This window comes from Solenopsis invicta, chromosome 9, assembly GCF_016802725.1.
Source record: "Solenopsis invicta isolate M01_SB chromosome 9, UNIL_Sinv_3.0, whole genome shotgun sequence".
Taxonomy (NCBI): domain Eukaryota; kingdom Metazoa; phylum Arthropoda; class Insecta; order Hymenoptera; family Formicidae; genus Solenopsis; species Solenopsis invicta.
The window spans coordinates 16,645,495-16,670,378 of record NC_052672.1 but is presented as its reverse complement, the minus strand read 5'-3'; the positions used below and the strand labels follow the sequence as shown (position 1 = coordinate 16,670,378).

Genomic DNA, 24,884 nt, shown 5'->3' with positions numbered 1-24,884 from the left:
GTACGGAACGGAACAAGGGAAGTGGGATGTGCATGAGGTAAGTGTTTCGATTGACGTGCTCTTGTATCCACGCATGTCATTGAGGAAATAATTGTAGTGCGGTCGTGCGGTGCATACGCACTGTGTATAAACCGTATAAACTGTCACTTTCGTTCTCGTTTACATACTAAACATAGGTAAATGTTTATCGCTACTTTTTATCTCACTTTATTAATAATTTTTAGTCACAAAAACACAAAATCTTTTTTAAAAGACTGCTTTTGTATAATTTTTTTATTTACAAGTATTTACGGAGGCATGTATTTTTATTGTATTTTGTGTAGTCCTCTCAGTTGCAATTAAAAATTTAATTTGCATTTTGCAAAGTACAGCCACATACACAATTGTTTTAATGTTTTTGCTGCGGTCGCGATCATCTCTTGTAACAGAATGAAATTATTATAAATATTCCGAGATAATGTGACGTTATTTTGAAATGATTATCGATATTGTTTAATGCACAAGGATGTTGTATGCACGCTATATTTATAGAAAAAATCAATATCTTGAATTTTTACACATACATACACATCCAATAAAGGTTGTAAGGTTTCTTGTGTCACATGAGGTATAGTCTCTCTTTTTTATTACATGTGTGAGCAGTAATAATATAAAAATAATTATAGTTTTTTTAGCAAACATACTGTTGCATAAAAAAAGGAAAAGAATGAAAAACGGCAGCAAATTGTTGAAAGTTCTCCTACAAGCCTCAGAGAAGGCAGCAAATATTGCTAGAACTTGCAGGCAGAAAGAGGCTCTTTTTCAATTATTAGTGCAAGAAAAATCCTTAGAAGAGAAGAATCCTCGTTTTTTTCAGGATTTCAAAACATTAGCTGACGTCCTTATTCAGGAAACTATCAGGCATGACATAGAAATTGAGGTAAGCATAGAGGGATCTTAAATTAAACACTAAAGTGAAGTGTATCAATTTATTTCTGATTTGTCAAACTTCAAACTTATTACCATAAACAGTTTCCAGAATTGGCTAAGTTGGTGCAGGGTGAGGAAACCAATGTATTCAGCAATACCATGGGAGAATCCATTATTGTTGAAGTCTGTTCATGTAGCAAAGATACAACACAGTTACTGACAAAAGTTATGAGCAACGATGTTGTGGCAGCAGAGTTACTCGCTGCTGAGGTCCATAAAGATGTTCAGCTTTCAGATGTGCCAATCACGTTAGACATCCCTACTGATTTTGACATCAATGTAGATGACCTCGGTATTTGGATAGATCCAATTGGTAGGTATAAAAGATGATAAGAATAATAATTCAAGATTACATATTTGATTGATATTTAGTAAATTTACATTAATTCAGGGCAAGACTGAAAAAAAAAGTACAAAAGTTGGACAGTATTCTGGTAAAACTATATCTCTCTTGTTACTAAGAATCATAATTGGCCTGTAAACTGAGATACAACGCTTGTAAGAATTTCTGTTTGTTTTGTAGTTTGATAATGTATACCTGTGGAGCAATTCGTGGAACTTTTGTAGATTCAACAGCAGATTACATAAGCGCAACGGAGGCAGTGGATGAACAGACTAGTTTACATTTGAGTGGATTACGTTGTGTCACGGTCTTAATTGGCGCATACAAGAAAAGTACTGGAGTGCCGGTTTTGGGTGTAGTTAATCAACCTTTTTCTACCAATGTGGATTCCCAGTAAGTAAACATAGAATGAATTACACGCAATAAAAACCATTAATAAATAATCACAAAATATAAGGTTTTTATTCTGAATATTTTATATATTGTTAATATAATCTGTAAAAAGTAATGTTTCTTTGTTTGAAAAATTAATTACATATTTGTGATATTGAGAAAATATTGCATTTAGCAAGTTATAAGCTTTGTGTTCTCCTCTATATTACACTTTATATTGATTGGACACAGATGGACAGGAAAATGTTACTGGGGTTTTGTTGGAAGTGGCATCGCCAAGTCTTCTATAAGCAACCCATGCAATGTCGATAAAATTATTTTGCTCAGTCGCTTCGAAGACGCAGATGTAAAATCGAAGCTGTTAAACAGTGGATTCAGATTGGTGGAAGCAACAGGAGCAGGATACAAGATACTGAGCGTTGCTATTGGACAAGCCGCTGCCTACATCTTATCAAAAGGTTCCACTTATAAATGGGACACGTGTGGACCGCAAGCTCTTCTATCATCGGTTGGTGGAGGTATCATTGAATTCAAAGAGTTTATTGTAAATCCAGATTCGGAAAATCTGAGCGTGAATTATTTACCTATTGGTACAAATTTCTCCAATCGTGCAGGCTTGATAGCATACAGAGATCCTCAAATTCTGGAAACTTTTAAATCCATTTTAAGTAAATCATCATCTCGCTAATAAGTGTGACAAAGATGTATTAATGCTAAAACTTGACATTGTATTTTGAACATTTTTACAATAATTACATTGCATATTATTTACGTTTTATTATATAAATAAAAATCGTATGTCACTTTATAAATTTGATGTGAAAACTTCTAAATGATGTCTTTGTGGCTATTTATTATGACTATTTTGTGATATTATCTGTGAACTTTAATTCAATTGTACAAGATATTGTATTTATTATATAGATAATATATTCAATAAACTAATATTATATTCGTTGATTTGACAACTGAATTATTTGCTAATTGATGTAGCTCTAATTGTTAATTGTAATATCAGAGAGGAACCTGAGAGCGCGCGCGGCCATGCCGGCCTTTTTCTTATTAAGATCCGGCATGACACCTCTCAGGTGTCGCGCGTTTGTGCCAAGTATGAATCGAGAAGGGAAGGATCTTGAATCTTTGACAGCGGCGGCTGAAACTACGAGACGGAGTTGGACGGAGCGATTAGCGAATGGTAAGTCAATTTATTTGTACGAATATCTACTGTTTATTCGTCCCCACATTTCAATATTTGTGTTTCGTCCTGATTGCGTTCGCATAAATTGCAACTCAATAAATCGCGCATAAGCCGTTAGGATAGAAAAAATTTAAAGTTTGTGTACGCGCTCTTAGCACTCATCTCTTCGCCAGGTGTGCCAACAGACGCGATTGATGTGCTTTCCGAGGTATTGACCGACTGTATGTATGTATATACATTGGCATCGTAGTGTATATTTACGTTGTATAGATGGCGTATGGCGTTTTGAAAAATCGTATCAGTTAAATCCACACCCCGATCGTGTTACACCCCACGCCAATGACAAACAATATTCCAGCAGATCTCATATAAGTGATCTACGGGAAGGCTCTTGCGATTGATCAGCGCTAAATGCGCATTCTGCATTTTCCGTTTAATGGGACAGAGGAAAATACATCTTAGCGGAGCGGAATCGGTGGAATAAAGCCGCTACCAATCACGAACGTTCTTCAGTTCCGCCATTCCACATCCCATGTGAACGCACCTTAACAGCTGGACACAAGACTTTACGATTTACAATCTTCCTTGATTACATAGTTCATGATAGTCGACGGACGGACTCCGCCAATATTCGTGCTGTATTCCGCCATTTGCGATCGTTCGCTGCATTCATTTGCATTTCGTTTCGTTCGTTGCGATCCTCCACGTCGGCTTTTCTTTCCATCACGCTTAGCGTTGCTGCTTTGGTAAGGAAACTCGAAACTTCTTCGTAAATGCATGAGCCGCATGTATATCTCGATAAGTTGGAGCTCGTTTATCACCGTCATTTTACCGAGCCATCGTGTGCACGAAACTCCGGTTCGTGATCTCGAATTTTGGAGACACTCCAGACAAGCGTTTATTATCCGCCACGTTTCGCGTAGGCGAAATATTATTACGTATGCTTATCTATTATTGCGTTTTTCATATTATTCATGAAATCTTTCCACTTATATATAATTCTGGTTTCTAATGAGATAAATTCTGTTTAATTCGTTTTTACACATTGCACGTACGCACACATACACACGCGCACACACATACGCATACACGCATACGCATACACACATATGAATACACATATATGCTCACACACGTATGTCTTATCACTCGAGAACGAGTTCCAATTTAGATTAGTTCCAATTTCCTCTAACTTCATTTAATGCAATTTTATGTTATGTGTTTGCGGAATATATTTATAATTGGATTTTAAGATATTTCGAGATGCGATATTTTGTAAATTTTTTGTTAAAAATTATTGTTTTTTAAGATCGAAAGGAAAGAAAAAGAAAATCTCTGAACACGAAAGAAGTAAATTCTTTAAAACCCATTGCAGAGTATTCTGCATAGCTTCCATAGGAAAGGTGTCTAACAATAATATTAATTATTTCTAAATATTGTCCAGCATTAGGAGTACAATGTCATTTAATCGAGGAGTGAAAAGAGATGCCTTTGGGAATCGAGGGAATTTCAATCGGAGCAGTAGCGGTGGTAATAGAGTCGGGAATAACAGCATGGGAGGTAACATGGGTGGAGGAATGAGTGGGAGCAGTATGAGTGGAATGAATCCCTGGGAGAGTGGCATGATGCCTGGCAGAGGCATCCTGCCTACACCAAACAACAACCTCTCTCTAGCGTCGCCGCAGGCACAGTTAGCGATCGCCAGCAACCTTCTGACAAATCTACTTCGCAGTCAGCAAGAGGCACAGCCACAGGTAAAAGAATTGTTTCCATTTCTACTTGATAATTCCATTTCCTGAACTTGCTTTTAATCTAGTCCATTCTCCAAGCAGGTGCCGTCTCTCATGAGTTTGGGGAATAATTATTCTGGACCAGGACCAAATTATCCCAATCAACAAAACTATTCCTCCGGACGATTTAACGATCGACCGGCGCGACATCCCCTGAAAAACCAACGTCCTCAGCCGTACAACAAGGTAAGTAACTTTTTGATAGAATACGCGACACATTTTTTTTTCCCTCACGAACCGAGGTAATTCTTTAAGGCAATTCTTTTAACACTTGCTTACGATCTTCTTCTGCATCGTAAACAGGAGTTATGAAAAAAAAAAATGACAATCTGTAGTCCACGCTTCCTCGCATGGACACAAACTGTCTTTAACTATTTCGAACGTTACAAATTTCCCTTGTCGAGCCGATCGATTAAATAGGATATATCGATTAGACACAACCGGCGAAATCACAAATACATAAATAATTCTTGTTGATGGATCAGTTTTGTCTGAAACGGCTTCTAGATATCGTCCATAAAAATATTTCATTAAACGAGCACTGTTGAAAAACGTGTGTTGATTTCAGAATGTAAATTTCAATTTACTACTGGAAGTTCACTCAAGGGTTTTTGCAGGAACGCATTTGAACATTGCCTCACATTACAATCTGTGTAACCAGAGTCTTCTCTCCATTAATGTGATATTAAAATCAACGTGGTTGCACTTTATTCAAAACTACCACTTATATACACAAGTTGCATATTTCACTTGATTTAACTTCTTCTTCACATTCATTAGCATTCACCGAGTTTTACTCAAATATTTTTAGTAGTAAAAAAAATTATATCTACTTTTTATAATTATGATCGTATCTTATGATCGTTGCGATCGTGCCTATATATATACACGATGTGTTTTCAACTCGAAATCGGGATGCACTCAACAGTTTTCTCCCTTTCCTTCCATACTTTGTGTGGAAATGGAAGAAAGAGCTTGGGTATTTCACCGGCTCCGTCGTGCTTCCATTTATCGTCTGTAGAACTGTTCTCTCCCTCAAATCCCAAGTGGTTTCTAGAACCAGTGTCTCGATTTGAGAAGAATCACAGTTACATCAGATACTTCTCATGATGCTTTTGGTCGTTTGACCATCTACTACTTAACTAGATGGGCAATCGAGCCCGAGATGGCCCCGCTGGGCGACGTGGCCCATCCGCACAACAATCTCGTGCACCCCAGTCTGGCAGTCAACGTATGAATGGAAACCAAATCCAACATCGCAACGATAAATCTTCTAAACCAATTCCTGCCTCTAAACAAAATCAGACTGCCAAAAAGGAACAGCAGGATGTTAAGACCTCTGATAGTGAAAAAGCAGAACCGCCTGTTCCGAAAAGGTAAGCTCCCGATTACCTGTGATTGGTATAGTTTCTTCAAATTTCAGTAAGTCTCAATCTCTCCGAACTATTTGCCTAAATACATATATACATATACATATGCTTTATATATTTATATATATATATGTCTTAATGTCAGTTATATATGTTTTTGTAGTATCAGTTTCAGAAATTTCTCATTTATCTATATCTTTTTCTTTTTATATATTTATCCTATTCACCGTCAATGCAATTCATTTATATTTCATAAATATTGGCCAAAGTGCTAAAATTTTTCTGTTGCTTTTCGTAATCTCTTCCCCTATACATTCATCAAAACACATTTTGACGTATAGTGTTCTAATCGGCGATAATATATTATCTTGCACTCTAGTAAGATGTATAAATTACATCTTCCTATGCACTTTTATATAAATATCAAGTACAAGTTTTTTTATTCCTAAACAAGATTTTGTATGAATTTACGTAAATACTATGACTCGCAAAATTATATAATTAAATTTATAATAAAAAATTAAAGTTTTATAGCAAATTTAACGTGTTCAACAGTTTAAAATGATTATGAAATTTTTTTTGGAACATAAGTTTTATCTTAGATTATTTGTGATGAACAGCAATGATGCAGATGAATCAGAGGATAAGAAGCACGATTGGAAGGATGAGAAAAGCTCAGAAATAAAAGATGAAAAAACGGAAGAAGAAAAGACAGAAGATAGCGAGAAAAAGATGGAGAAGTCTGCTGCAGAAGATTCTTCGAAAGAGGCGAAAGATGAAAAAACCGAGAAAGAGAACACAAAAACGACTGGCAAGAAATCGGAAGCTAGACACGCTGAAAGTCGTTATGCCGAAGTTCCGATGAATCATATGTTTTGTCATATTTGCAATAAGCATATGTGGGACGGATTTGTATGTATCATCGATACATCCAAATTAACAAACATTGTGTAATTGCCGAGCAATAACTAATTTTTTATTTATTTTTTACAGTCCTTCGAGAATCATTTACGTGGACGTGCGCATCAGCTGATGATGGATAAGTTAGATGAGTCATACAAATTGAAAGTCGATCTGATGAGACACGAGTTGCGAGTTGCCGAGGAGCAGCGTGAATTGAGTTTGAACAACTCGAAACGCCGTGGCAAGAAAGTAAGAATCATGTCTCCTATAAATAAGAGATTGCGAATTGAATACAGATTTGATAGTAACAATCTACTTTTGAACTCTTGATTGCAGGTCTCTGTAGATTTCAACGTGAGAGAATATTGTACGATGTGCGATCTGAACTTTTACGGAACTTTATCTACACATAGGAAGAGCGAAAAGCATCAGCAACTGAAAACATTCTTGCATCCCCGATGCTTTCCTTGTCTAAAAGAATTCCCATCTCGCATAGAATACGATGAGCATTGTTTAACACCCACTCATATGAAAAATGCAGTTCAATGCGAGGAACAACGGAAAAATAAAAAGAAAGGTAATTAACAAAAGAAATGTTTCCGAATTAATTTTGAAGAGATTTTTTAATTGGTAAAGTTATCTTTGCAGATAAACTGGCAAAAGGAGAAGCTGAAGTTCGTACTGCGGAAGACGAGGAGAAAGATGTTAGTAATGATTCGAAGAACGAAAAAGAAGAGGATAATACAAATGCAGGGGAATATGAATACATCACAGATATTGTAGAAAATCTAATTGATAAGAAATTCAAGATACCGTCTTACAAATATTGCCGTCAAAATCAGATCTTTATTGGTATGAATTATATAAAATTGGAAAAGTTGTAACTTAAAAAATTGTAATTTAAATGACAGTTAAAAAAGAAAATTTGCTTTTTTTGTATATGTACAAGAAATTTTTTTATAAAAAAATTTTTCTTTACTCAGGTAAATCTATGGTCAAAGAGATCCAAGGATTTTACTGTGAGCGTTGTCGAAGGTTTATGCTCTTAGGTGAAGATATGAACGCTCATTTACGCAGCATCACACATTATCGAAGCTTTGTAGCAGAAGTGAGATCGTTAACATCGACCTCCCCTAGCAAAGTCACCCCAACTACAGAGTCGAAAGAAACTAAAGAAGCTGATGTAAGCAATTATGTATCATAAAAAAATCTCTATAAAAAAAGCGCATTTTCAACATATATTAACTTCTTATATTGCATTTATAGAAAAATGAGAAAGATGTTGAAGATAAGGATGAATGCGATGTACAATGGAAACGTCGTAAGATTAGCGACGAAAAAGAAGATAATGATGAGCTGACAGAACAACAACAGAATAATACTGATAACGAAAATATGTCACCGAAGAAATCGGATGGAGAGGAGAAATATGATCCATTGGAAGCCGATGTCGCCGAATCAGAGGAAGAGGAAAATCGTGAGGCAGAAGAGGAAGAAGAGAATGCGAAGGAGACTACTACGGGAAATGCTACTAACGCGCAGGATGCAAAAGAATCAGTTGATGAAATATGGACGGATATGGACAATGATAACGATGTCGAAATGGGTAATCTGATTGACGAGACGGACGAAAAAGAACATGAAGAGGAAAAGTCTACGCAGAAGACAGAACGAAATCATAGTCCTCAAGTAAAGCAACCTCGAGGTCGTGGATACGGACGTGGTCGTGGTGGTCCACGTGCCAGAAGATCCCGGCGATAAGGTAACACCGCGATTTACGAAAATATGAAAGTAAACGCGAGAAAGATGTCAATGTTAAGGAAGTTCAATTGCGTGTGTCGTATTCAAATAAGTTTTAATTATAACGAATAAAACACGTTTTTATCATTGAAGCGTGTGATATTAATATTACGTATTAATATTGCACATAATAGCATTAACATTATGTGTGAACCTATATGATAGTAAGTTCTTAGCAATAAACGACCTATTTCATTAGCACCATGTACTAGAAGAGTATGTGCGTGAGAGATGCAGAAATTTTTGTAAAAATGATGAACTTTTATCTATAGGCATGATAATCTTTCTCTCATACTTTGAAACCATTGCTGGCGCTATAAATGATTATTGAAAAATTATTGAACATTATATCTTATTTTAAATATAATTAGGGGAAATTAATTGTGTATACGACACCAAGAAACAGAATATTATTTTAAGTGTAAACAAAAGTATCTCTATCGCAGTCTTATTACACATCTAATATGATTATACGTAATCGAAATACACAATGTGAAATTAAGGTTATTGTCTCTTTGTTCTCTCCATACAGGTATAAGAATATTTTTATGATATCACGTATCGGCAAGCATTGATATAAGTAGTAAAAAGGCTATTTGAAAGTTGCAATTATGTTCCTAAACAAAGATAAGTGAGTTCCCTTTAAGTTCCTCAAATTTTGTTTTAAGATCATTGAGGTAATAATCTTAAAACAAAAATTGATTTAATTCTAAAAATTCTTTTATATAAAACAATTAACTAACAAATCGAGAAAAAAATGAGAGTCTAACAGTTTTTTTTTTACACAAATTTATCAAAACATGTATTCCACTTCATACATTGAGTCGCATAATTACATGCCAACTTGTTTATTGTTGTATTGAATCGGTACTTACATTTTTGTTATTGTAATTAGATGAGGCAGTGTGCAGTTTATATTTTTTATTGTACAAATTTTTTCTTGTGCTAATGGACTTTGCTTAATGGTTTAAAATGGGACTTTTAAAATTCAGAAGACTTACATTGGTTTCCAAAATCATTGGATATTTTTATTCTATCTTAAAATCACACCTTGAAAAAGGCTCGAATCAGAGCCAAAACGTTGATACCATGTAATTAATTATGCATCTCAATGTACAGAGTAAATACACGCTTTGATAAATTCGCGCAAAGAGAACTGCGTTAGATTGTCATAGACTTTCTAATTGCTAGTTAATTATGGAATTAATAATAATTTTTCACTTTTAACATTTATATATTGAAAAAAACGAAACTATGAATGATAAACATTACAGATTTTTAATTTTGTATCTTACTTTAATGATATGTGTGTTGTAATTATTTTCATAATAAAAAATGTTTCTATGTATGAAAAAACAGATTAATTGATCTGTGCATTCTTACATAAGGATAAAATACACTTTGATAGAAGGTTCTGTTTTTTTCATCTAATTTCAAAAATGTTATAAAAAAATTTTGAAGAAAATTGAAACACAACACAATATTATAATCATCATAATATCAAGGTTTGAATCGTTACAAAATGTACGACGAAAGTGATAACTGAAATAGAGTGGAAAATGAGTGGACACATATGACATTAAGAGATAAGGTATAATCATATATATGTACTGTATATGTAATATTCATATTAAATGAATAGTTTATTAAGAATTCAATAGAAACAATCATGTAATAATGCAATATGTATATTTCCTAATTTTATTAATCCTTAGAAAGATGAGTTGACAGAAATTCATCTACAGAGTCCGTATCCCACTTGTGTATATCAAGCACATCTTCAACTTTATTTTCTGCGTCGTACAATTTAATTATTGGGTCTAAACCTCTTACATACTTTATGCTGAGGTTCTTATACTTTTTTGGCCGGTCACTTTTGATAAAGGCTAAAAGAAGTGTTATTAATTGTAAACTTGTCTTAATTCTCATGTTGCAAAATTGCATAAATTAGGTTTTGAATTTTATTAGAAGCATCTAATCACATGAATACCTTGTATCTGTGGATATTGCCCGAATTTGCATGTGCATACTTCAAGAACTGCTTTGGGATAGCGTTTTGATCCAGATAAATCATAATCGTTGTCTTTTAGACAACACTCCTTGCATGTAGCACTACAAATTGGTAAGGAAAGACTTGTGTAATATACTCTTGAGAAAGATCCATAAAATATTTGAATGGGTTTTTACGTACTAAATTTTTTCTAGATCAGGTTTGGTAAAATGTTCGCAAGTCGAGCAGAGCACATTAGCTTTATTGAATCCTAGCATCTTGCAATCATCTGCCGAAAACTCTGCGATGGCAATGTCCATCTGTAAAATTAATTGTTGGTATTATAGTGACTCTGATAGATATCATCAGTAATTTATTCTTTAGATTCATGTTATATGTACGTAATTGTGTTGTCACTTTTAAACGTGTGAAGAAAAACACGAGATACAATATTTCGAAGAAATTTTAGATACACGGTTTGTGTACTACATTTATTTTCTGTTACTTACCGCAACGATAAACAGGAATAAAACAGTATGTAATAAGTAATTCATTCTGTCTTTTGTCTGAATTTAATTGATGAGCACTAATATTCTATGCGATTTTTGTCCTCTGAAGATCTTATAAGAAATACTTGACGTTTTTGGTTACCTATCCTTTGTAGCTAATGTAACACTGACAGAATAGAATTACAACCCGGTTTTAAACTAATTCAGCCATTGCCACTAAAAAAAGACAACTACTAAGCTATTCGACTCTCCATCAAATTTTATAATGAGTAGTTATACAAATTTTTATAGTTTAAAATGTCATTCTTAATTCGAACATACGTGGACTATTTTTAGGTTATGTATTCCATCACAGCACGATAGCGCCTCGAAAGTCGAAATAGTTTCCAAGCTAGAAATGATTAATCGAATCGATATTGATCGAGTTGGAAAACAATTTGATTCATATTTTAATTTATTTACTTTTTATTGTTATTTGGAAGTAATTAGAACTTGACACATGTCTTAAACATAATAATAATTTGCATTGTAATGCAAAAAATAAATGCGAAGTTAAGATCGAGATACGACGTAGTATCGATCTTGGCGCGTGAAGTTAGCCGCGCGGAGACGAAACCGCTTCCCGTCTTCAGCTACATTCACATTTCTTTCTCAGAACGCAAAGAACGCGGGACGGACGTGCTCCGGAACGGAGGCGTCATCGCGGCTCATTTAACAGGTGAACGAAACCTCGTATTGATAATTATTGTCAATTTAATTATCGCGTAACGTGTAGATTCGATGCTCGTACGTTACGCGGTCGCGGCGCGAGCGCGGCGTCGAGCTTGACGCGTGTAAAGTTTACCGCGCGAAAACGAAGGCGGCCAACCATTTTAACTCGTATTCACGTCTGATTATCTGATTACAGAAGGCGGCGGACCCGATGCAGATCGAAGCGAGAGCGAGTGATGTTGCAAGCTCGTTAATGGGTAAATCTCGCGATAATATTTACCGCCCATTAAGATTCGATGCTTGTGTACCGATGATCCGATCGACAACGCGCATTCCGCAATAATCATGAATGCCAGAGAAATGTGTCGTGTGAATAAATTGATAAAACGATGAGCATATTTTTGCGCGCGGATATCTCCTTATAATATTAATACGCTTACTCTCGTCATAAAAGATATTATGGAAAATGTATAAACATTAAGTTGAGTGTGGAACATGGTAGCGTCGCCGCGGTGGCACGGTGACGCGAATGCGGCGTCAGTCCTGTCGCGTGAAGTTGACCGCGCGGAGACGAAGCCGCTTCTCGTCATTTTCAGTTGCATTCACGTTTCTCTTACAGAACGCAACGGACGCGGGACGGATCGGCTCCGGAACGGAGGCGTCATTGCGGCTCGTTCAACAGGTGAACGAAACCTCGCAAACTAATAGTTATTGTCAATTTAATCATCGCATAACGTAGATTCGATGCTCGTATGTAGCGCGACCGCGACGCTGAGCGTGGCGTCAAGCTTGACACGTAAAAAGTTGACTGCACACGAAAACGAAGCCGGCTCCGCCATCTTGACTCATATTCATGTCTGATTGCAGAACACGTACGCGATGCAGATCAGAGCGGGGGCAAGTGGCAAATTGTTTAATAATAAGTAAACGAAACTAATATTGCGTAATCGCTTGATGCTCGTATATCAACGATATCCGTAAAAACGCGTATTTCATAATAATCGATTGAAAATGCGCTATGCGAACAATTGACAACGCGACGCGATCATAGTCGGATTGCAAATAACGTGCACGGATATCCAACATGCAGCGTCGCTGCGCGCGGCGCGGAACATGTTGATTGATCGATTTATTACACGATCTTGGCGCGTGAAATTGGTCGTGCAGGAGGCGAAGTCACTCTCGTCATTTTAATTCTATTCCTGTTTCGTTTACAGAACGCGGTAGAAACAGATCGACTCGGAAACAATTGGCATCCGTGGCAGACCAGATTGGCTCCAAAAAATAAACGGCATCATGACTGGGTCATTTAACTGGTAAATTAACACACACATTGCGTTTATTTTATATTATAATCTTGCGTAATAGATCCGGAATTATTTGTACAAAGTTTTCTATAAATGTAAATAAAATTTTTATAAAATTTTAAATTAAAATTTTTTAATAATTATTTCAATAACTATTAATTATTTTTAAATCATTAAAATAAAAAATTAATAATTTATTTCGATAATTTAAAAATAATAAATAATTATTAAAAACAATTATTAAAAAATTTTAATTTAATTTTTTATAAATTTTATTTTTATTAAATATTATCTAATAAAAATAAAATTTTTATAAAGTTTTAAATTAAAATTTTTTCTTTAATAATTATTTATTATTTTTAAGTTATGAAAATAAAACTAATTGCATAATTATTTTATTATCTAGTATTTTAATACACATTTAATTGAAAAAGATTAAAAAAAACGATTAAAAACTTGTGTGTGTGTAAAAATTATGAATTATTATACAAATTATATCATTGATTCTTTCGAGTGTTATTTTAATTTAAATAATATACTTATATGTTACAGAATCATCGTAGCTACGTTGCTGACAACTTCATTGTTGCGCATCGGACGGTGAGTAATAAAAAAAACTTTAATGAGGTAACGAATCTATGAAAAATGTATTAAATTGTGCGATATATAAATGTATATATCGTATGAACATCATTATAATTGTACATATTTGAAATAAGTAAAATATTCATGGATTCGTTACTATAAAATGTTACTTTAAAAACACTCTATATGTAGCTTATTATGCAATGAGAACTAAATCTCTTTTCTACATTTTTAGAGGTATATATATTTGATTCGTAGAAATAAAAACCAGATATATTTTTAGGAAATAATAATTGATAAAGTGACAAATACTTTATTACATTTATTAATTCCTTGATGACATTGCGCATGATCTGTCTTTCTTTCAAAAATTTTTAAAATTTTAATTTTACGTTTATTAATTATATTCGATCAAAGATTGAGAAATAGGTTATAAAAGAAAACAAATATGCCTATCATGAAATATTTTTTTATTAGTGCTGTACAATTTCAAGTTTCGAAGATTTCGATTATAATTTCAGATTACAGTATATACAATAATAAAATAATAAAATAGTGCGTTTCTTTACAATTTGTGATCTTATATACAATTCGTGCTAAATATGTAATTTACATTGGGACGGACTTTCGAAAACGGACATTATGAGCATTATTGCTCGTAATTAAATTGTAAGGAAACGATTGGCCAGCATGCTCATGTCTCTTCTAACAAAAACTTATTTTATTAGTACGACAAATGGCATTTTAACGAAGGCAAAACAAAGTTCTAAATACATGCGTATATGAGACATTGATTCGAAACTTTTACCCACGGGCGATTGTCGGCATGCGCCTTCGTCAGAGCATGAATAGGCAATCGAAACATTTATATTCATCTCCTAAAGATCATGAATAGTTTACCTCCCGCGAATTTTAGAACTCAGTAACGGGATTCTGTAACTCTTAACGACAGCTAGGGATATCGTTACGTGTCGTTGCACAGCTTTTCTACTATGTATAATATCTGCGCAACGATGCTGTAACAATATCAAATTGTCGCTAAGGAGTTACAGAATCCCGCTACAGGTGATATAATGTGAATAAGAAGGAAATCAATTTAATCTCTGCTATGTATCTTATTTTCATCAACACTAGATTTCTATCAGTGATTTTGCTCCACTTTTCACTGATATACTGACTTTTTTGAATTATCCGATGCGTGAACTAAACTGATCACGTATGCGGCATCTCTCGGCAAGTTTTATCACAATATATGAAATTTCTTACAATATTACATTTTTTATTTTTGTTGTGACTTTGTCTTAGGCAAGAAACGTTAAATGTTACTAACGGGATCACATATGAAATAAAAAAAATCAACACATTTTCATTACAATTTCATTGTAACATTATTATCAATTGGAAATAAAACTGAAAGAAAAATTTATAACTTTTTTTATTAAATTTATTTTAAAGAATAAATTTGAATGCAATATGAAAATATTAATAATATAAAAAAATTCTTAATTTTTCAATTAAAATTGAATAGAAATTAATATTATCAGGATAAATAATAGTATATATAAAAACGTACTTATAACATTGAATGTACTATATAAATTTCATATGTATTCCCTGTGGGCAATAATGGTTATAACCGCTATGATAAATTCTATCACTTCGTATCATGACAGCTATTAACATACTGGTTGCAAAATGTTTTACTTTCACTCTAACACATCTTTTTTCGCACTTTAAATTACAAGATAAGATAAAACAACATTCTTCTAATTCTCGCTAGTTTCTCGGATGCTCGTTGATGTTTTAAAACGTTACATCAGAAAACGCGATGTCGGCAATTTGTACAATAATCGCAGGAACGTTTGAATGTCGCACAGAAAATATATCGGCCGATGAATATGTAAAGTTCTTCTTTTGCGATATATTTGTATATTAAAATATAAAACCATATCTTATTCGCGTTATAGTATCGATAAATAAGCGATGGAATCGAGATCGAAACGGCAAGCTTTCGTAGGTAAGCTTTCGCGATGATAAATTCTTCATTAATTCACCGAGAAAAAAATACTTGAAAATTTATTTGTGGAATATAAATTTATTTCATTGAAATAAAATTTTATTTAAATACAAAATTTGTTTATAACTAATGAATATCGAAGGAAATGTCATAAGTAACATTTGCTTCTGAATATTTCGATTTTTTTCTCAGTGTGGTTAATCATTTTTACAATTAGGTCTCAGTACGGCCGATATCTGTTGCGCCACTTTATACATACATTAATACAATCGTTTGCGCCGTCTTACGGCCGGATGTCTAATACATTTAATTTACAATATGTATATATACAATACGTGAATTTTGTAAAATTTACAGGAGCTATATAACAAGATACATGCACTCATTACATCAATGCGTGAGAAATCGTTTCATTTGCTGACTAAATAATTAAAGTGATCAACGACTTCCCTCGCGCATCATTCATACCTAAAGTTTCGCAATTATGACATAAGACGCACAGTGACTCGCTCGATATGTTGACATTGACTGCGTTCAAAGTACAACTAGATTGTGCATAATCAGGCTTTGCTGCGACATAAGGCACTCGTTGTACACGCACACGCGTGGAATGAATTGCTAGCGGTAACTAATAACTATTAGCACGGATCAATGAATCGCGGCCAAGATCGGCAAATATTGCAGTGCAATGTTTTACCACGATCTTTAAAATACCTCCTCGGGGAATAATTATAAAACTAGAGCGGTTAGGTCATAGGTTGATGTTAATAAGAACGACCGCGTTCAATCTACAATTTCTACGATAAAATTTCATATTTACTATTTTCATCATCATGCTATTTTTCTGATTGAAGTTCACAAGAATTTCTTCTTTATGAAGCAAGCTCGTTTTTATTAAAAATCTTTTAACATTAATAATAAATTTGTTAATGCAATATACATTCTCACAAAATGTTTAAATTTCATTGAAAATAAAAGGAGTCTTTCTATTGAGCTCCTTTGGTTTTTAATGAAATTCAAATATTTTGCGAGAATGGATGTTACATTAATAAATTTATTATTAATGTATAATATTTTTCATTTTAATAGATAAAGAAGTACTTTTTATATCACCGATACATAATTTGTATGCTAATTTTATGAGAGAAGATGGAACGTGTATCAAGTTCGTAGAATTCTCAAGATTTTTTTAATTATTTCGTAACCGAAGTTGACGCCGCCAATGGAACGTGCGTAGGATAAAGGCGATAGTCGCGATACGCGAAGAATGACAGAGACATTGTAGTGCGTGAATTCTCTCTTGCATGCACATATGTGTGTGCGAACTCGAGTTCGAGGGGCAAGGGGGGACCTATGAAGGGAGGGAAAGGTGCGGGAATCGCTAACACATATCTCGATATCTCACAGTTCGATCTCTCGAGCCGGCCGCTCGTATATTTACATGTATAATTTATATATCCCGTGGTTCGAACGAACATGCAGCGCGTCCGACCAGGGCGGGCCCAGGGCTGTTCTTATGATCGTTCTGGGACGTTCGTCGAATCCCGCGCGAGCCATCCTAGTACGAAAGAGCATTATAAAAGCACGCCCGGCTCGAGAGAAATTCGCGAGAATTCAGTCACGCGAATTCCCACGATCCAACGTCGATCGATGGTTTGAAAATCTCTTCGGAAATTTTGCGTGTGTGCTTTTGAGACGACGTACGTTCATTTCGCAAATAAAACACAAGAAAACGATGCATTTTAAACAGCTTGGATCGAAAGAATTCAGTAATTCCGTTGAACGTTCAGGAATGAACATTACAGATCTCAGCGATAAATTTTTAATGTTCAAGCCAAAAGTTATTATATAACGATCGTGAAATTTCAAACAATAACATTTATTTTAAGTCACAAGTTGACCGGTTGTTTGAAGCAAAAGCATCTTTAAAAATGTTTCACTTAAAATCAGATCGCATTAATCTCGAGTTTCTATACAAATTGGAAAAACCCTTGAAGTAGCTTGTCATGCGATGAGGAATAAAAAAGAAATATTTTTTGAAAAATCAAAGAAAAATGACATTTCTCATTTTGAAGATGATATCTTTATTTGTTTCAAGTATCGAGAAAGGAAAAAAAGTACTGTGAGTTTACTTAATCCGGTTATGCGGGACGGATGCAATCATTATTTTGTACTTTCATTTTTCGCACTAGACGTGAAACCTGATCTTTATTCGCGAACATTTCTTGATGTAAATTTGATGGTATACTTGCAAGATGCTTGGAGTATAATGGTTACAAAGTCGTTAAAAAATTATTTTTCTAACTCTCTCTTGTATGCTGTTTTTTTAAAATTACTATCTCATCTATTATTAGTCATTAATAATGGTAGAAAAATTTTTCAGGTTTTTGGAATCGTTGTTTCATAAACAAATAGCAATTGCTTCTATCGTTTTAATAGCTTGTACAAAGTTTTAAGTGTATTAACGGATTTTGCATTAAAGAGTTAATCTAAACTTCAGTATGATTATGATAATCTATATAAGCAGAAATAAAAATAAATATTTGATAATGTACAAGCATTTTAAGGTGTTTTATATGTTCATGTGGTTTAAAGTGATGTCTAGATCATTAATAGTGCAAATATAGGGGGAGGGGGAAAGATTTGATATTTTCACATCACGTAAGGTAGATTAATACGTGCGGTGATTCTTCGCATTTGTCTTCTTATTACAACCAAGAGCAACGTTGTTAAGAGATGTTCCGCGATAAGTAGCGATGTGACCGAGCTAATCTACTTGGACGCGGATTACGAGAGATGCAAGTAGCAGTCTTTTGAATTGCGACTCCAAATTATCCGTGAACATGCGAGCCTACCTAGGAGCTCCGACGCGCGACTCGGATGTAGAGGCGCGCGAAGGGAAACGAGACGGGCTTTAATTAAACGAATTCCATAATATGCTCTCTTTCGCGTAACACGGCTATGATAAGGGCTACCCGTCCGGGCGCGGCGATGCTGGCGTGGTCGTAGATTTTTTTTTTTTTTTAGTTTTTGACGTATAATGTAGCACCGAGAATCTTATCCCCCTGCCACCATTGTAGCCGCGAGGGCACAATTAATTATAGCGTATCCACAGAAGGAGCGTATTGTTGCGTCCGTGTATCTCGAATGCACGCGTTGCACCTTGCCTGCGGCTGTGCATCTCGATATTCTCATGTGTTTCGATCATTTCAAAAGTAGCCAGTAAAAAGTTGTTTTCGAGGGTGATACCCGATACGTTTTCTTTAACATTAGAAGTGAATACTTTTTATTCACTACATGGACCAAGCGAATGAATTATTATGAAGAAAGTGATGAAAAAGCAAATATTTTTCATCGGGATAGAGAAAATAATTTATAAAAAAATTTAGAAAATTTTATAATCCTATCCTTTGCAGAAGAAATAGAATATCAATGTAAAAAAAAAGAATAATGAACCTATCGATACTTCTAGTACTGATTCATTAGAAAAATAATGAGCTATAGATGTGTTTTTAATGTGTTTCTAATGAATCGACATTAGAAGCGCGAGGAATATCAAAGTATATTCAGGAAAGCGTGCCGTGTTCGCGTTAGAAATTACACGAAAAACGACGATCGCCTTTTCGACTAAGTAAATTCCATATCGTGCTAACTTGAACACTTCCTGATTGCGAGGTTTATTTCTCTTTATGAAGATCGCAACACAACTTGTAATAACATAACGGGCGTTCCCTCATTCGCATTTTCCTCAAAGCGCGCGCGGTAACTAGAAACTTAGAGGATCAAGTGGTTCTCTAAGGCTATTTTCATACATGTACAACGAGACGCGTTTAAGTGAGCGCGCGAGCATTCGCGTGTGTTTCGAAGAGGGTACGTGCGCGCGTAGGTGTGCGTGCGTGTGCACAGGTGAGTTAAAGGTGAACGACGTGAAACGCGCACCGGAGAATCCCGAGGCGAAGCGAGAGAACGCGGTCTTCTTCTTGGGTTTGTGTCCCGACGAGGGGAACAATCGGCTTCGCCTGAGAAGGTAATTAAGAGAACATGACGGCGACGATTAAACGATTCCCCGCCGAATCGAGCGAGACGAATTAATTCCGCCGTCGATCGGGAATCGAGGATAAACGATTGAAACCGATACGCTGCCAAGACTGAAACCTATTTAGTGCTTGAACGGTGATCCCTCGCCTCGCGTGACATGTGAACGCGATTCGACGCGATTCCTCGAACCAAGTTCAGTTCATATACGATTACGTCCAGTGCTACCAGAAAATATTTCTCACAATTCGTTGCCGTGTATCGCACGACAAGGCCACGAAGACAATTTTATTGTGCGCATTAGCTTGCATTCGTTTGCTGTAATACGTCTCTTCCGTCTCTCTCGCTAAAAAAGAGAGGCAATTTTGTTATCCTGAATACTTTAGCACAAAATTTCGACGAATCAGACAACCAAGTCGTTGAACAGACTTAACGAGCAGTCCTTTTTATCCGTTAACAATATTACACTGCGATTGGTAGCTGTATTGTGCACCGTCTAGTCCATCTCGTGCAGAAATGAAAGACAGAAAATAATATAATAAAATGCTCGCCGAGAGATATTTCGTGCGACTATCGTATACGTACTACGTTTGAGCATCGTGATCCGACTTAGCGGCACGGAATTCTGCAATTTTCCATAATCGAGGCACGCACGTGAAAAGGAGACCTCATTTGCGCACGGCAGGCATGGAAGGATGCTGGCCGAGAATGCCACGGCGCCGTGGCGGACGCTTAGAGAACGCGGACGGACGATAGCCGAGGGCGCTGACTGGCAGCCCCGAACGTCAAATTACGGGGCACCTGCTCTTCAAAACGACTTCATTTCATTCGTATCGTATATTAGACGTCTCGAATCTGCCGCGTGGATTCTCCTCTTCGTCTATAATCACACTCGTGAAAATATCCGATTGGATTTCGAATTAACCCTCCAATGCGTTAGAATCTCGTAAAATACTACTTCTCAAGCCTACTTCTCGCAGCAGTTTCACTTCTCTACTGCGTTACTTATTGATCGAAAACTCTTGGAAAAAATCAATTTCAAATTGATTTTTTCCAAGCAAAAATGTTTACCATAATTTTTCAATTTCTTGCTTCACTTTCAATTTATTACAATTCGCATCGCATTTTTATTTCTTATATAGACTATCAAATTTAATGCAAGGTTACTTTTGCTATATGCAATCTTATCCCATCAGTACATCAGCTACAGTAATTTGAACAGAACAATGTTTTATGCGTTGCCGCCGATCGCTCACGTAATGTAGGTCTGAAATTTCGCTTCTCTCTCTCTCTAATTGACATAAACGGTGGCAGAAATAATGGCGGTCCATTTTTTTTCGCCTAGCGCTGGTTGACTTTCACGGGAACGTCGGAGCGGCATCAATTTTATATCTCCGCGTGTTATTACTGATTGGAAACCGCAACGCGCGATTCTTCGTGCGCGGTATCATTATGTTTTTGCTTTGCGTTTACCGAGTGGAAATCGAGCGTCACGCCTGAGCCGCTGAGCGGTCCCGCAGTTACTCGTAAGATTCGCATAGCCACGATGCATCTTAGGCAAACGTGAACATGAATTTATCAATATTCTAACGAGCGTGTTCGATCGCGCGGTTACGACGCGCGGTTAACGGCTTAGCAGCTTGAATTATTTTTGTCGAGATCGCAGATTTTGTCTTGGCGAGAATAGCGCTTAATCGTGTATTAATTCCATTAATTCCAACGCGCCGGCACGATTCTCTCTGGTCACTTACCTGTCAACCGGTTTATCTTCCGCTTGTCTTTTACCGTTAAAAAAAATCAGTATCGAGACATTGAATACCTAGTATTTTATTAACGCGTAAAAGCAAAGGGGAGAACGCGCCGCGATGCCGATCGATTCGCGTCGCTTGATCCGTCGATTGTCTTAACAGGACCACAAAGTGTGGCGACAAAGGAGCAACTGGAGCGTTACCGAGCAAGAAATCGATTTTATCCGGAACCGGTCCCCGATACATCCGCCGATTAAACAACGCTCTTGCCAAACGTGATCATTTCAATTCCTCTTGTACGGGTAAAACTTGAAACTGAGCACCGTGAAACACTGTCTTGAAGAAACTTTCGAGTCACGACGACAATGACGAAAAATTTCACAGTCTTTCGTGTCTCCTCCGGTCTCACCTCCGCTTACTCCTACTTTTTATTACAAGGACACCTTCCTATCGTTCTCGCAGGAAACGAGTTAAATTATATAAATACTACGCGAAGACTCCTCGTTCACAAGCGAACAATTGCCTATTACAAAGGTGACTCTTCTCGTCACCTGTTTCGAAAAAGATTATCTCTTAAATGTAATCCGAAGGCACTGTGTTCTCATTGATTGCCGCCAGTCTGTACTGCGGCGTGTCGAGATTCTGTGGATTCAGGTGCAGACTCGTCGTTGTCGACGTTGTCGTTGCCGTTGTCGCCGTCGCAGACGGTATCGTCATGGCTGGCATCTGCTGATTCGCCGAATTCGAGCTGAGATCGCTGTAATAAGCGCTGCTCGGGGCACTGCTCAGCGTCGGTCCATCCGGTTCGGCGTCGCTTCCGGTGTACGCTGTATTCTGATACGAGGGATGATGCTCGCTGTTCCTACTACCGAGCCTCAGTTCCTGATGGTGATGGTGATGGTTATGGTGATGGTGATGGCGATGATGATGCTGATGCTGACCCGGCGGTATCGGCGTCGACGGCCCATTCTCGTACATCTCGTAGTCCGGCTCTTGTATCCTGGAAGCATCCGATAACGAGGCTCTCGATAATCACTGGACGACTATTCGATTGGAATGTACCATTAACATACGCAAGGCGTATCGACCGTAACTGCCGATTACGCGGTGACGCGTGTCGGATGTGCACGTTGTTATAACGGGCAATTAGGCTCGCTTAGAAGGCGTTGCCAGAACAAAGCCAGTACTGAGCTCGTTACCAATCTAGGAAGTCGAGAAACGATCGACCATTGCGTATGATTATCGGCTTCCGTAACAATCAATTTCGTGATCGTTATGAATCGTTGATTAATCGAATCAAAAAAAATTTTTATACATTTTCAATAACAATTTTGCGAATATAATGATTAATTCTTTATCGCTAGAATATTGAAATACATTATAATGTCTCTAATGTAATGTATAAGTATCTTGTTTTAAGATGACAAACATTCCATACAGCACAGCATACAAAAAGCAAAATATTGTTGCAATGTTTCAGCGCTATCGCAGCAATGGTAAAATGCCCGCTTCAGAAATATTGATTATGTATCGTTGCTGCAATAACGCTGGAACATTGTAGCAATATTTTGTTATATTTTCGCTAGTCTGTTCGGAATACTCTTCTTGCATGTACTTGTACGTACTTAATATCTTTCATAAAACTGAAAGCCTTGACTCACCTTTTACTGTGTCGAGTACGAAGCGTATCCGTCTGTAGAGATCCGTCGCTACCTCCGTAATGACGATGTAATCTGGCAGCGTCCAGTTCGTGATATTCGTCGTCCTGGCCGCCGGAAGTCGTACCGTACGTAGAGCTTCCTCTCATTTGCAACTGTAGATCGCTCGCGTAGCTCGCGGCCTGCGAGTCTAGTTCCGCATAGAGAGCCTCGTCGGTTTGCATGTGGGTGTAGTGATTCTCTACCGGGAGATTCATCGCCCGTCGGTGCTGAGGAAGGGAGAGCGGCGTCGTGACGACTCCCGGGGTGCCGCCACCTCGCCGAGAGCCCAACCACGACCAAACGTTGTGCCCTAAAGTTCGATTTCATCCACAACTTGAGACCCATGCTGATTAGTATATTTTCTTAACGTATCTTGATATTAATGTTAAAAGAAGAGTTTTACTAAAATGCATCTTTTTCATTAAAAAAAAATATATATATATATTTTTCTCTCAGTGTAGTTTCCGCTGTATAGATAAATGCAATTATATCAGATACACCTGACTCATATGAGCATATTCCTTTTCGTCTTTTCCGTATTTTTAAAATTGTTTCTTTCGATATTTTGTTTAGCGATATCTTATCGCAAGATACGTTTGTTTCATAACATCGTGAAAGACCTTACAACGCTATCGACTAGTTGAAAACACCGTTAAGAGCAAGCCGCAAGATCCGGTTCTAGAAGCTCGACTTTCTTCGGCGAACGAAATGAGACGTACAAGTGAGAGACGGTGCTACCGTGTTCGCGGTCGCAATGCACGTAACGTGACGGGAACATGCGAGTAACGAGCGGCCATTTCTCAACGATCTCGCTCGACGGTGCGTACGCATATATGTATGAGGAGTTACGAACAGCAGGCATCTCGTAATAACACTCACCGGGACTAGGCGCTACGTCGTGATAAGGCGGTAATTTGTCTAATTCGAGAGGCGGCCGATCGGGTATGACGGCCACCCCGCCGGCGGTGCCACCTGCCCCCGCGGGCCCGCCGGCCTCGGGCACATTCGAATCCTCCACACCGACGCCGCAGCAACTCGCTGAAACAGAAAAGTGAAGGGTTGGCTCTTGCACACACACACACACAAACACACGTACACGCACACGTTGCTCATTGCTCCGGAAGAATTCCGTTGGCGCGTCAACGCGAAAGTCGCATGGCTCGAGTTTCGCCTAGCTCGCGTTTCTCAGGGTAGCAGAGGACCCTTCGTTCTTTCGTTAACGGAATCCGCTCGAATCCGCACGACGCGGGACGCGTTTCTCGTCTGCCGAAGCACGTCAAGAGCTACCAGGTGAGGTTGGTCCCGAATTCCGATACGTTTACGGCTCCACGTGCATGTATACACTCTGTGCGCAAATATAAATAACTACCCTGATATATAGAACGGCGACCCGAATCACCGCATTATGACATGCGTCCGCGTGCAGAGAAAAAAAAACCGGCTGTCTTATGTATGGCCTTATTGTGAGCCTGTCATCGCGCCGTCATCGAGCCTTCATAGAATCGCGCTGAGGGCT

At 37.0% G+C, this 24,884-nt stretch overlaps 5 protein-coding genes across 15 annotated transcripts in view; 3 read left to right on the top strand and 2 right to left on the bottom strand.

Annotated features, from left to right (window-relative positions):
- Window positions 1-15: 15 nt before the first annotated feature.
- Window positions 16-2,652, top strand: LOC105201853 (inositol polyphosphate 1-phosphatase). Of its 4 annotated transcripts, none has more exons than XM_039453316.1 (5): window positions 16-37; window positions 666-919; window positions 1,012-1,282; window positions 1,537-1,705; window positions 1,937-2,652. In XM_039453316.1, the coding sequence occupies exons 2-5, from the start codon at window positions 707-709 to the stop codon at window positions 2,391-2,393; spliced, it is 1,110 nt and encodes a 369-aa protein (XP_039309250.1). In that variant the 5' UTR covers window positions 16-37; window positions 666-706; the 3' UTR covers window positions 2,394-2,652. The 4 variants fall into 4 exon arrangements, with proteins under 4 accessions (XP_039309250.1, XP_011168416.1, XP_025989066.1 ...); XM_011170114.3 differs by lacking the exon at window positions 16-37 and adding an exon at window positions 48-176 and having other exon boundaries at window positions 675-919; XM_026133281.2 differs by lacking the exon at window positions 16-37 and adding an exon at window positions 48-176 and having other exon boundaries at window positions 1,546-1,705.
- Window positions 2,653-3,480: 828 nt separating this feature from the next.
- On the top strand, window positions 3,481-10,126 carry LOC105201855 (zinc finger protein on ecdysone puffs). Of its 2 annotated transcripts, none has more exons than XM_039453303.1 (10): window positions 3,481-3,649; window positions 4,348-4,657; window positions 4,733-4,879; window positions 5,840-6,069; window positions 6,684-6,975; window positions 7,057-7,215; window positions 7,303-7,543; window positions 7,615-7,818; window positions 7,950-8,149; window positions 8,233-10,126. In XM_039453303.1, the coding sequence occupies exons 1-10, from the start codon at window positions 3,504-3,506 to the stop codon at window positions 8,725-8,727; spliced, it is 2,424 nt and encodes an 807-aa protein (XP_039309237.1). In that variant the 5' UTR covers window positions 3,481-3,503; the 3' UTR covers window positions 8,728-10,126. The 2 variants fall into 2 exon arrangements, with proteins under 2 accessions (XP_039309237.1, XP_011168417.2); XM_011170115.3 differs by having other exon boundaries at window positions 4,736-4,879; window positions 8,233-8,727.
- Window positions 10,127-10,377: 251 nt separating this feature from the next.
- Window positions 10,378-11,840, bottom strand: LOC105201862 (selenoprotein F). The gene is made up of 5 exons (XM_011170126.3): window positions 11,587-11,840; window positions 11,266-11,481; window positions 10,958-11,076; window positions 10,757-10,878; window positions 10,378-10,652 (listed from the first exon to the last, which is right to left on the bottom strand). The coding sequence occupies exons 2-5, from the start codon at window positions 11,308-11,310 to the stop codon at window positions 10,471-10,473; spliced, it is 468 nt and encodes a 155-aa protein (XP_011168428.1). The 5' UTR covers window positions 11,311-11,481; window positions 11,587-11,840; the 3' UTR covers window positions 10,378-10,470.
- A 20-nt stretch (window positions 11,841-11,860) lies between these two features.
- LOC105201860 (L-lactate dehydrogenase B chain) overlaps window positions 11,861-24,884 on the top strand; it is a 171,836-nt gene continuing 158,812 nt past the window's right edge. For 3 of the 5 annotated variants that reach the window (XM_039453308.1, XM_039453306.1, XM_039453307.1), the window contains exons 1-4: window positions 11,863-11,983; window positions 12,173-12,233; window positions 13,194-13,292; window positions 13,836-13,883. The gene's annotated coding sequence lies outside the window, so the exon portion shown is untranslated. Of the gene's footprint in view, window positions 11,984-12,172; window positions 12,234-12,595; window positions 12,659-13,193; window positions 13,293-13,835; window positions 13,884-24,884 lie in introns of all 5 variants that reach the window. The other 2 variants (XM_039453309.1, XM_039453310.1) reach the window with 2 other exon arrangements.
- LOC105201861 (midnolin homolog) overlaps window positions 14,318-24,884 on the bottom strand; it is a 299,275-nt gene continuing 288,708 nt past the window's right edge. For 2 of the 3 annotated variants that reach the window (XM_039453304.1, XM_026133285.2), the window contains 3 exons: window positions 24,248-24,406; window positions 23,330-23,678; window positions 14,318-22,668 (listed from right to left, as the gene is read on the bottom strand). In XM_039453304.1, coding sequence (XP_039309238.1) covers window positions 22,242-22,668; window positions 23,330-23,678; window positions 24,248-24,406 — 935 coding nt within the window. In that variant the 3' untranslated portion in view covers window positions 14,318-22,241. The remainder of the gene's footprint in view (window positions 22,669-23,329; window positions 23,679-24,247; window positions 24,407-24,884) is intronic. The other variant, XM_039453305.1, reaches the window with a different exon arrangement.